Source organism: Lepisosteus platostomus, chromosome 26, assembly GCF_059453375.1.
Source record: "Lepisosteus platostomus isolate fLepPlt1 chromosome 26, fLepPlt1.hap1, whole genome shotgun sequence".
In the NCBI taxonomy this organism is placed as follows: Eukaryota; Metazoa; Chordata; class Actinopteri; order Semionotiformes; family Lepisosteidae; genus Lepisosteus; species Lepisosteus platostomus.
This window is the reverse complement of record NC_142636.1, coordinates 6492782-6506069: the sequence shown is the minus strand read 5'-3', so window position 1 is coordinate 6506069 and position 13288 is coordinate 6492782. Positions and strand designations below refer to the sequence as shown.

The window sequence follows — 13288 nt, the reverse complement described above, 5'->3', positions numbered from 1 at the left end:
AAACCACGAGAGCCCAGGCTGACTGATCTGTCACGACCATGGACAGAAATCTGTGTCGGGTCTTGTAATAGACCCTATATGATGCAGTAAGAGCTGGAGGAAACAGGAGGCATTGTATGGGAGAACACACAGGGGTTTAATAGTGCACAAAATAAGAGTGACAGTCCGTGAGAAAGTGAACAGGGGAGAATGGCATCCAATTCCAAACAGGTCCAAAGGCAGGGCAGAGCTCAGTCCTGGAGTCCATTAACAAGTTATCCATCCTGGGATGCGACAAGGTTAAAATCCCCGTGAAGGGGGAAAACACGAACACGGGCAAAACATGGAGGTCCAAGGGTGACGGGGCGAGGTCCTCCAGACGGGAGGTGTCGGGAATGAGGCCTATGCCCTCAGGAGACGGACGTAGGGTTTCCTGGTGCGAGGCGGGCCTCGTGACATCTTTACCCTAATGATGAGCCCCGAGGACTGGAGGAGCTAGTCTTTAAATATGACGCATAACAGGGCACACCTGGGGAGTTTAGCAACAATCACAGGACCAATAGTGGAGTATTGGAGTAACCCTCTAGGGGAGGGACGTTGGGCGAGCACTGTCTCAGCAGTGGTCTGCCACTTGGGGATTCCCAGTCAAAGCCAACTACTGCTACTACTTTTACTGGTGGAATCCTCTCTTCTACATCAGCCTCCTAGGCCTCTACCTGTTACTAGGGCGTCCAGTAATACATGACACCCATAGCTCCGAAGACCTTCTTACTGTTATAAATGGGAAGTCAAAGGTAGCGTCTGGTCCAGATTCATACCAAATCTGTTCGGCTGTTGTCAAACAGCCTGTTGTTCTTTAGGGACCAGCAGATCTGTAAACACCGCCTGTTGGTCTCTTCAGCTCCACACTTCCACATGGCGCTCTGTGCCAGGGTGTTGTGATGCTATCACAGGGTGGTGGTGAGCACTCCTGCTTCACAGCTCCAGGGTCCTAGGCTTATTTCCAGTTTGGGATTCCTGTCCATGTGGAATGTGCACACTCTCCCTGTGTTTCGCCATCTTCCCTACCTCTCCCAAAGAAACGTAGATTTGTTTTGACTGGTTACTCTAAACTGTCCCTTTCGTAGGTGGGATGGAGGGTTACATTCAAGGAAGGAGTTTATTTCAGTACAACCAGTATCGGTTATACTGGATATAAGACTACAGAGAAAACAGAACCATAGTAGCATGCTGGGATAAATGGCCTCTCATTTGTGTCCTTTCCGATATTAAAACTAAGTGGTTCAGGTATTGTTAGGAAAACCCCATGTAGACTTCTAATTCCGCACAGTGCAGTACACACAGTGTGGCACGCACGTGTATATAAGACTTTGACAAAAGAGCTGGCGTTTTCTACCACTGCCAAGTCATTTCACACATTCAGATTGTCACTGAAACGTACAGGGTGCTGTGCAGCATATGGAGAATTTGTAGCGCATGCTGATCGCTTTGTGAGGATTGCTTTCATAAACACTACCAAATGCCAAGTGATTGTATCACACAGAGTGCTGAAAAATTGTAGCTGGAAGTGAAAAACCAACTACTTCAGTGTGAAGAGTTAATTCCTCGGTTCACACATAGCTGGAAGACAGGGTGGGGTTTTGTCAATTTAGCAGTGTCCTTTGCTTAATAACCTGCCCAGTTCTGGTCTCAGACAGCTTTCTGCCAAGTGACTTTACAAAACAGGTGAAGAGGACAAAGTCGCCAGTGAAGTGCTCCATTGAACTGCCTTTAGACATGAGAACTACAGTAGTGGTGGTCCTGTGGCTCAGGATCTGCGCCTGTGGCTAGAAGGTTGCTGGTTCAAACCCTGTGGCTGGCAGAGGAATCCTACTGCATTGGGCCCCTGAGCAAGGCCCTTAACCCCAACTGCTCCAGGGGTGCTGTATAAATGGCTGACCCTGCGCTCTGACCCCCAGCTTCTCTCCCTGCCTGTGTGTCTCATGGAGATAAAGCTGGGGTCTGCGAAACCAAAATATCCTAATGCAAGAAATTGTATATGGCCAATAAAGTCATCTTATCTTATCTTATGTGAGCTGAAGACCTGCCGGACTACAGCGTGTCCTGTGAGGGACCAGCGTCCTGTCCAGCGCAGGGCGCGTTCCGGTTTGTGCCTGATAGATGCCGAGATAGACTCCAGCAACCCCACGACCCTGAATTGGATGAAGAGGTTAGAAGATGGACGGACGGAAAACGACTGCAGTTTACTCTGTAAATCCACCAAAAACCAGAGATAAGATATCGAACGGCCTAACCAACCCCCTTCCATCCATTCTCGAACCGCTTCGTTTAAATGCAGGCTTGCAGTGCAGCCAGAGCCTATCCCAGCAAACCCTCGCCGACAGATTAGATCTAAAACACGTTGCAGAAGAGGCTCTGTGTCTTGTGTTTGGGTTTACAGGCTCAAGCAAGCTGTCAGCGAATGTGCCCTTTTGAAATTTTCTTGCTAGTAAGTGTCCCAAGCTAAAATGTCCATAACATTTCCTGTCTGTATTCCAGGGTCGTGCCAGACTGCCGATTGGCAGGAGATGGAATGGGATGCTCCAAGAATAGCGGCCCAGGAGAGATCTCCAGACAGCAGGGCCGACAGTGTAGCAGTTAACAGAAGACTATGCAAGGGGCCTGTGAGCTTCAGCGAAGTGACAGAACTGATGCCTCAGGGCAGGCAGGGCTGTGGACCGACAGGAGAGGGGAGGGGCTGCCCCCCCTTTCTGCAAGAATGCGTCAAAGCACTGCACGCTGACTGTCAGAAACAAGAGGCAGAGGCACAGACACCGCCTGCCCGAATCTGCAGAGGATATTTTGGTTATGATTCTTCTTTTGCTGCTATCAATGCTGTGTGAAAACTTCCATTTTTAATTCTCTCCTCTCTCTCTTTCTCTCTCTGTCACGCTCTTGCTCTGAATTTCTCTCCCTCACTCCCTTTCTCACATTTTTCTCGGCTGCTGTCTGCCAGCTCCTCTCTGACTCGTTTGGTCTCGTCCTCTCCTCAATTCTGTCCACAGCTGCTCCACTGGCGGGGATGGGAGCTGCAGGTCCTGCTGCGGGGAATTCAGGGCGAAACAGCAGGAATACAGTGCCCTAAAATAGTCTTTTTCTGTCTCTTGCATATGTAAATATTTCCCTACTTGTTCATCACTTTCTTTCCTTTTTTAGTGTTATGAAATTGCAACCATTTCCTAGAGGAAAAATAAACAGTAGAACGGACTGTGACAAGCGAGCTGCATTCTGTTTTAAAATCCACAAGCATCTGTTAAGGCTACGACAGACCATCTACTAAAGAATGCAAAAAGCAAATGACTGTACAGGGAGAGCAGCACTAGGACGTGGAAATACAAAAAAAAGATTTTAAAAAATTTGAACTCTCCCTGTCTCTCACTCTCCCTGTTTTTCTTTCACGGTCTCTTGTTTCTCTCTCCCAGTCGCCCCCTCTCTCTCTCTCTCTCTCTCGCTGTCTCTCTCTCCCTCCCCCCTCTCCATCTCTCTTCTCCCGTCTCTCACTCTTCTATTTCAAGACTCTCGAATGTGAGTCATGGCACAACAGCTGAAATCACGTACAGCTCAGCTACGCACAAAGAGAGTTTGTTCACACTGTAATTGTGATCTCCATTATAAGTGACTATAAAAATATATAAACATGGTATTAAAGATATTACAAACAGGTAGAAAAATGAGTAAGGTTAGGGATATGGTTCAGTCTATGGTCAGGACTACATTAGCATTTTTATTAGTAACATCCCATTATTTTACAGTAGAAGTGATTATCAAATCCTTTATAAAATGTTTCCAAATGCCATACAATCCATAGTGTGACTGAGAAGGCTCAGTCCTTTCAATATACTGCACTTCATTCCTCTCATGTGCCCAGAAATAGTGATGACGATAAAGCTCAGCCCATTGCTTTGGTTGTGTTCATTTGTTGTGCACTTGAAACACTGCAAATCTTGGAAAACCGTAAAGCAGATCAAGCTATTGGTTGTCTTATTTTCATTCTATAGAAATGTCTCAAAATATAATATGAAACTGTTAACGTTTAACATAATGTGAATGTCAATGTCTTGTAATATACGTGTTGGGCGGCACTGGGGTGCAGTAGTCAACACAGGGCCCTGGGTTCAATGGAGTTTGTATGTTCTCCCTGTGTACAGTATGTGTGGGTTTCTTCTAGATTCCTGCCACAAGCCAGAGACATGCTGGTGGGCTAGCTGGCCCTGGAGCGAGTGGGTACAGTCTACAGTATATGTAAATATTTTATGACATGTCTTTGTTGTAAATGTCTGTAAAATGTCTGTAGAGTTTATTTGACTTTTATTTTTTGTTTTGTTTCATGTGAATTTTTATTTGCTTTGGCAACCCTGATTGTACCCATCGGTCATGCTAATAAAGCACCTTGAATTGAATTGAATTGAATTGTGTGCTTATTTGTGTGTGCCCTGCAATGGACTGGTGTCCTGTCCAGGGTGTACCCCACCTTGTATCCATTGCTTGCTGGGATAGGCTCTGGCTCCCCAGTGACCCTCAATTGTGGATAGAGAGTGGACAGAAAAGGGATGGTTGAATATAACTGTTAATTTGTTCATTATAACCAAATAACACCTCTCTTTTATGAAATGTTGATACAGATTCATGCAACTTAGGACGAAGCATTTCTTTGAGGTGCCAAGAAGAGCTTGCATCTCTGGGATGCAGGTTTGGGATCTGGATAAAGGTACACTTCTCCAATTTTTGCATTTGCATTCTAGAGTTTCAGGGAGCAGACTCACTCTCCTCTCTCTCCTCTGTGCTACATTTGGTCCATATTTCAGGGGACACGTGTGGACTTAAGAAGGCTTTGATTCTGGAAATCCCAATCACTGTAAGTAATTTTTAAAGAATAATTGGTCCAAGTCAAACACTTAATAGGAAAAAAAGAAGCTTGTTTGAGATGGAATGGCTCATTTGAAAATCAAAAGCAGTGTCAGTGTTCATGTAGGCTGGGACTGTACTGAGCCCCAGAACCCAGCTGCACAGCATACATAATGAGGGCACTCTAGCATGAATCAGATGTGTTGCATAACAGGGTCTGACATCACAGCTGGAGAGCTCTGCTTGCTAGAGACCAAGAATAAGAGAACTGAGCCATGACAAAGCATGGATCACTGGCGTTGGTGCTGATGTCACAGACAAAACCCCAAACGTGCACAGAAACCCCCCAGTGGATTTATTCAGAATGAACAGTTGACCACCAGCCGGAGGGAACGGTTGAAAATTAAATTGAAGTGCATTTAAAACAGAGAACAAACTGTACACAAGGGGTGGGGGTGTGTGGAACAAGCTAGCATGTTGATAACGTCAGTATCCTGATTTCTTTCAGCAAACAGCTGAAATCAATTAGCTTTTAACTACCAAATGGGCAAAATGGGTAGAATGTCCTCTTCTGTTCTGATGAAACCTGAGAATCCCACTCATATACATGCATTCACAAACTGGCACAGTACACTAAAACACACTATCTCCATGTGTCTGCTAAAACACCCTGCAGGATGACCTGTATACACAATTCCAGTGCTAATTCTAATCTGAGTGGAAGCCTTTCAGATTGTTAAATCACATATCTAGGCATCACTGTGTGTTTAGTATCCAGAATGCTTACAATTGAAAAATAATTGCACTGCATTTGATCAGTCAAAGGGTGCACTTTGTGCATTTTTATTTTGTGCATTCATTACTTTTTGTGATCTGCAATGCAGAGTTTAAAAAGTATAAATTGAACGTAATGAGGCAAAACACATCAGATGTATTTAGACATTAAAAAGTCCAGTTCTTCTGAAGTCAAAAGCAGTCTGCAGTTAAGAGCTTCATCACGCTCAAGAGAAATGTGTTGCTTCAGAAAAGAATTATTCACAATATACTGTATGGTCTTAGCACACCATTACATGGTGCCTGTCAAACCTCTGGGTACAGATCCTCCCTTTCCCAAGTCACAGTGAAACAGTCTCCACCTTTGTCTGGTACCTACTGACCACTTGGCACTGCTACTCTTGTGTTCAACACTAGTGAACTGAATTCAGTTGTCTTTTCCCTTCTTCTCACTGTATTTCTGCTGGGCACCCAGAATAATGTAGCACCATACGTTAATACTTCCTCATCCATACCATTCTCATTGGCACCCATCCAGCTGAATTACGTCATTAAGTGCGAATGAAGGAACCATGTGACCTTTTTGAACTGGAGTGATCCATCACTATCATCTCTATCTATATATAATATTACAGCCCTAAAACTGCTATTTTTTAGAAGTTATAGCAAAATTATAGCACAGACTATGTTTTCTGACAGCAGTGAGAATGCAATATGCCCTGAAAACAAAGGTTTAAGAAATGACAGGATGAGAATCTCACATAATTTGTCAACCAAATAAGTTACAATATACATGCCAAATGGCCACCTTTACAAGTAACGGAGACATACAGGGTATACATTAAGATGTATTGAGATTCAGAAGGCTTTTGATGCTGTTCCTTAACAGAGAGGACAGTTAAGGGGTGGAAGCGCAAATGAGGGTGATGTAATTAGTGGAGTAACACAGGGAGGGGTCTGTACTAGGACTTCTGCCTTTCTTCATTTATATCAGTGATGTAGACTCTGCTCTAGTTAGTAAGCTAGCCAGGTCTCAGGTCTGCAAATGATACAAAATTGCAGGAGCAGCCAATGAAATTGAAAAAATCATGTGCGGCTGATTTGAGATCAAATTCAAGACTAATCAAGACTAAGGGAAAAAGACAAATCCACTTGCCAAAAAAGTCAATTCATTTGTCCTAGATATCCAAGTTGTCAGCTTTTCAGTACATTGCTCAGTGCTAACACTTCATTTTTGGAACACTCTTCCTTAATAATACATTAGAGAATCTTTCCTTCTTTAGTTTCTCAGCTATACAGTTATACATGGCTGTATTGTACTTCTTCATATGTGCAATTTATGTAAAGTGCCTTGAGAATGCAATGGGGTTGAAGGGCACTATATTAAAATAACATTGATTGATTGCTTCAATTACTGACTAACTGGTTGATTGAATGATTGACTGGTTGATTGATTGAATTAATTAATTAATGACTGGTTGATCGATTGAATTAATAACTGGTTGATCGATTGAATGAATGACTGGTTGATTGAATGATTGAATGAATTAATGACTGATTGATTGAATGAATGACTGGCCGATTGGTTGATTGAATGAATGAATGACTGGTTGACTGATTGACGGATTAATTGATTGACTGATTGGTTAATTGAATGAATGAATGAATGACTGGTTGATTAATTGATGGATTGATTGCTGATCGACTACTCACCTAGCATTCCCTTGTTGGGCTCGGAGAGACACATGTCCTTCTCGGCGCTGGGCAGCACAAAGCCCACCACAAAGATCTCCACTCCGTCCGCCATCAGCGCCAGCCCCAGCACGAAGTAGAGCGTCCACTGGAAGCGGCCGTGCCCACACTCCTGCAGGATGGTCTCATACTGCTGCGCCAGCTCCTCCCGGTCCTTGCGCCTCTCGCCAGCCAGCTCCCCGAAATCCCGGAACTGGGCACCCGTCGCCGCCAAGCCCTCGGCCTGAGGCCCCCCCAGGCCGTCCGGCTTCCCCGACTCTGCCCGCGGGATGCCCTGGTACTCGCCCTCGTAGATCTCGTCGTCCTCGTCGTGGCCCTCGGTGGAGTCGCTGTTCGCCCCCTCGTCCTCGTTGTGCCGGCTGTCGCTGCGGTAGTAGCCGTCCTGGGGCTGGGGGTAGTCGTCGTCATCGTCTTCCTCAAAGCGGGAATAGGAGCGCTTCGTGTACTCGTCCGCCACCTTGTCCACGCTCCGGCCCACCTTCTTGGCCGCCTGCCGTTTCACCTCCTTGGCGATGTCCTTGGCACCTCGGATGAAGGCTGTTCGGTCTCTATACCCATCATCCATGCTGGCAAAAATAGCGGGGCAACAAAACGCACCTGGAAATTCTTGACCTTTTTCAGGGAAGCCCAAAAGGCATGCAGATAGTCAGAAGGGATCTTCCTGGAAGTCTCCTCTTCTAGCAAGAGCCGATGTGCGCTAGTGGGTTCAGCACCACGGACAGCTCCCTCTCCCCAGTCAGCACCAGGAACGGCGGACAGCACCTTTGCCAAGCTGAGATTCTGGTGGGGAGGGAAGAAAAGATCAGGTCTTTGTTACACAGAAGAAACACGGTTGTAAAATGTTTTTTTTAAAAACAAAAGACAACCTACTTTGTTGGCTCTGATGTAAGAAACACATTCTGCATCTTTATTCATTCAAAAACGCAACTGATCGGCATCAGATTTGGATCACAGATGCAGATGGACAGGGGAAAGGCTTTCTAAAACACATTTTCTAGATCCATTTAGGTGCTTTCGTACAGCATGTGTGCATTCTGGGGGGAAACATCCCATATTTGGAAATTTTTGACTAATATTTTTAAAGTTCTAGAAAATGTATAATGTACTGTATAGCAATACAATTCAGTTTATGGAAAGACATTTCCAGATCATATGCTGGTTCTGGATTTTTTCCTACTTAAATACTAACAGGGCAGAGGTATGTGCGCTTTAGGGTAGATGTGTTTTTTTGGGAATGTATTTTTTTTCATAGTCCTACTATTGTTATCTGTCAACCAAATGTGCAATGTAGATGAGCACTGTAATAACAGCCACATACAAGAGTTAATCTTAATTTTTTTCTTTCTATCTGATGAATACGAGCAGAATTCTTGTTCTGAAGTTGCAGTCTTTGTAAAGCTGTGTGTGAATTATATTTCAGTTTTTTCCTAATGTGAATATGAATCAAACAGCTGCTTATTAATATTGTATTTTCTGTATGTGTGTTTTTACCAACACCAAAATGATCCTCTTAGTGGCATTAGGAGAAAATGGGTTTTACAAAAAAAATTTTGGGATACTGTATTGGCATACACATGACAGCTGCATGTATTTTTATTCATATCACTATTGTAAGTCACATTTCATTTCCTGTAGAACACCTGGTACCTCAGATAGCATATTAATAAACGCAGGATTCATATTTTAGATAAATATATTTGTTCCTGACAACTCATGTTAAATTTAGAAGCATGAGAAACTGTTTTAAGTTTGGAATGACTGTCATATGATATCCTACCAGGAGGCAGAATTAAATCAAATTCTCTGTGTATGATTACACAGACTCTTGAAAGTAATTCAATCCTTGTCTGCATTCTGCGCCATTCTCTATTGATGATTCTGCTTACATTGTGAAGCGACATGTCATCTTATACATGAAATAAAAATAAGCACTGAACAGATATCTCAAGACTATGAGTCGTGTGGAGGACGCACAGTGGTTTTACAAGCTGCACTAGAACCTTGATAGAGTTTTGAGTGTTAGGATCCTGTAGATGTTAGTGACATCTTTAAATTAGCACCCGATTACAACCTGGAAAAGACTTTGATTTATTTTTCCCTTAATTGGTTCAATGAAGTCATTTAAGGTCTGAAAACCACACAAACGCCTTGCACTAGAGTCAGTACAACACTAAATGACCTTCCAATATTAACTTCCTTGCTTGTCACGCTCGAAAAACCCCTCCTCCAAAGGAGGCTCCGGCTCTTCCTTGTTCTATACTCATCCCCTGCACCTGCCTCCGGTTCCAGCCTCCCGTGCTATAAAAACCAGACGTTCCTGCCAATCTGGGCTCAGCTTTGGAAGATGGACGCCTGGAAGCCCGCCTACCCGCGAGTCCAGGAGCGACTCGACGGCATCGGCTTCTACAGCGTCCTGACCTTCTGGGTCAGGGACTGGGAGCGTCTTGTCCCGTTACCCCCTTTTATTCCTCCGACCCTCCGTTGGATCCCGCTCCAGCTTTTAACTCTGTTTGTCTGTCAGGATGGTCCTGATGGACCCGGTCTTGGACATTTGCTACACTCTCGGATTTGCCTCGGATTTAATCGGACTGTTTGCCTCGGCCACACCTCCCCCGAACACCAGCACACTGTGGACACGCCCCCTGTTTTCCTTCCAGTCCCTTTGCATGCTTTTTCCCCGTGTTTTCCTCACTACCCCCCAGATTGTGCTGTCTGCATAGGGTCCTGAAAGAATGCTACGTGACATTGCTCTTGGCTAAAAGACCCTTTCCAGGACTTTTGAAATAATTCTCAAATTTTCTGTTGGAGTGATTTAGTTAATGTATAAAAACACAATGGAAGAACCAAAGAAAAACAAATCAGGGGGAGAATGGGTAACACCAAGCACCTACTTTGAAATCAAATTTGATTTGTGAAGTACAATTTCATGTTTGTGTCTTACGGAATTGTAGACAATATCCAATAAAACACACGCAAAGAACAAGCTTAAGCAATTAAAAACAAGTAATGAAAGATTTAAAAAAAACAATTATTCAAATGCTGAAGCATAAAAATCAATTTTTTTATGTTTTAATATACAAGGCTTCAGACACTCGAGAAGAGATCTGAGAGACCACAGAGTGACTTCAGGGTTCGACACACACAGCAGAGAGGCACCAGCAGGGAGCGTCGGGCTGCCAGAGATGCAAAGGAGGGAAATGTCGTGTAAAACACTGCAATGCAGGAATTAAAAATCAAATGGAAAAAGTGCAGGTGGATTACATTGCTAGCCGGTCGACCAGATTCTCTGTGACTCCCTATAATATACAGTACCTAGGCAACACTTCACCATTTAACTCATCGCATGCCATATTCTGCAGTTACTTGAAACTTGTGAGTTAATAATCTTAATTAACAGGTCTACACCTTTGACCTTATAGGTGCAAGAAGACCGAGTGAAATGCTTGAAGACCATTCTGTCTCCTGTAGCACCCTCATTTGGAAGGGTCTTCCTTTAAAGATACAGAGATGTGAATACAGATGTGATATTGTATTAATGTGAGGTACTAATGAAGGATGAAGTATACTTGTATGGAGTTGTCAGCTAAATGAATACATAAAAATCTTTGGAATAATCATAATCCTAATGCTGAAGCAGGCAGGAAATATGGCTCCCATCGGTGTCCCGTCTATAGTTTGGAGTTTTTTTTTTTTTTTTCAAAAAAAGGGATTAAAAAAGGGGCAGAGTGGTGGCTCTGTGGCTAAGGAGCTGTGCCTGTGCCTGGAAGGTTGCCAGTTCAAATCCCACAGCTGGCAGAGGAATCCTACTCCGTTGGGCCCCTGAGCAAGGCCCTTCACCCCAGCTACTCCAGGGGTGCTGTGCAATGGCTGACCCTGCGCTCTGACCCCCAGCTTCTCTCCCTGTCTGTGTGTCTCATGGAGAGCAAGCTGGGGTCTGCAAAAAGACGAGTTCCTCATGCAAGAAATTGTATATGGCCAATAAAGTGATCTGACCTTATCTTATAAAGCGGTTCCTTCAATATCATGGAAGACGGTAGACCTCCTGTGCAAAAAACGTACACCTTGACTTGTGACCCAGCGAGGCAGCAGAAATAGCAAGTTGCCGGACTGCTGGTACATGACTCCAGGGACACGCCTGGCAGCAGCTCCAGCCACAGGGCTGTGATCACACAACCAGCCTGACAGCTGCAGACAGGGTGAGCTGCCGCCTGCTACAAACATGCTCCCCCCTGTCTTTTCCAGACCTATTTCTACAAACGTGCGGAGAAACGAGCAAGGCTGATATATACAGTATACTGTATGTCTGGGGAGAGAGAGACATAATGGGATGGAAAATAAAATGCCGGGAAGTCTGCGAATGAAATGAAGTCTTATTGATCTGTTTCTTATTTGGAAAAGCAGGCCGAGGCCGTTGTCACATTCCCTATCATGCTGGGACAAGTCTGTTGTAACACAGTTTAAGAATAAAGCACTTCCACCCTACGTTAACAGTTGTTTTATTTTATTACCATAAAGAGTCACAGAAGTCATATAATGAGGTAAAAATGACTCATGTACAGCATCTGCCAACCTAATCAACTGCGCAATGAGTTAACCTGTTGTACGTTTCATTTGTGTTTTATTCTCTTTAGAAACACGTGAGTTTGTGATTAACCCTCTTTTTGTGGACAGAGGTTTATTTGAATGTTTCTTTAAGTCCATGCAGTAGTGAGTGCTGCAGAGCAGCAGTCAGCCTGCTCAATCTGTTACTAAGCCCTCCAGGTATCTGGGGTCGGTTCAGATGCTGGGGCTGGAGATAAGAGTCCAATTATATAACAGTTGAAGCCAGTACGTGTTTTGCATTTCCACTGGCATTCACATTTGGAAACTCTACGCAGACAATCAGGGAAGCCTCAAATAATATCCTGCAGAGAGAATCAGAATAATAGAATCAGAATCTCACAGGTGCAGAATGGAGTGTCTGTATATCTGTCTGTGTCTATGTATATCTGTCTGTGTATATATACAGTATTTCTAATGATGTCATGCTTTCTGAAATCATTCAAGAAATACCTGGATGAGATCCTTTGATCAATAAGCTACCAGCAACCAAATGAGCATGAAATGTTGAATGGCCTCCTCTTACATGACATTTCTTGTAGGAACAATTAGTTCATGTTTAAAACATTCATAATCCTCTTGTTTGCAGCTTTGCTTATTCCTTGGAAGGACCTATTTTACAGGATTAATCACTGCCATTTATACATGAACTTGTACCTGAGATGTATTTTAAGGAGGCACACCTTCTCACACAGAGAGTTATAGGTGTGTGTAACAAGCACTAGGAACACTGTGCTAAAGCTGACTCCATGGAACCCTTTAATAAACAGTTTCATTGAATAATTTGAGTCTTAAAAGAGAAGGCTATGAGGGGGCTTAATTAAAGAATTCAAATACCTCAATGGCACTGACATAAAGATTTCAGAATCAACAGTGAATCTCTAACCACATACATCTTGTTGAATGTTTGTTTCAAGACACAACTATCTGATATTCTTAAAACACAGTGCTAGTAAAAAAACAATTAAGCTATATTGGCTGAATTATCCCTTCTCATTTGTAACGTTTTGTTCTTAAGGCTTCTTGGATCATCACTACTAGCTAATGGCAAATAAAATTATCTTGTTCCCACTCCTACTGTCTGACACTTTTCAGGATCTGGCTGATGCTTAAGCCTGAACTGGCTTAAAACAATCGATTGGCATGAACTGACTGATCTCCTTATGCGACACAGCAGGTGGGTTGTGACGGATCCCCCTGCAGGTAATACTGTACTAATAAGTATGGCAAACAGCAAATTTTGTTGTTTCAAATGCACCTCTCTTCTGTTTCTCTTAACCGGTTTCAAAATTGGGCCCCT

General features: G+C 43.7%; 1 protein-coding gene across 2 annotated transcripts in view; it reads right to left on the bottom strand.

Annotated features, from left to right (window-relative positions):
* sv2a (synaptic vesicle glycoprotein 2A) overlaps window positions 1-13288 on the bottom strand; it is an 81804-nt gene that overhangs the window by 33351 nt on the left and 35165 nt on the right. For both annotated transcript variants that reach the window (XM_088620257.1, XM_088620258.1), the window contains one exon: window positions 7351-8169. In XM_088620257.1, coding sequence (XP_088476383.1) covers window positions 7351-7954 — 604 coding nt within the window. In that variant the 5' untranslated portion in view covers window positions 7955-8169. The remainder of the gene's footprint in view (window positions 1-7350; window positions 8170-13288) is intronic.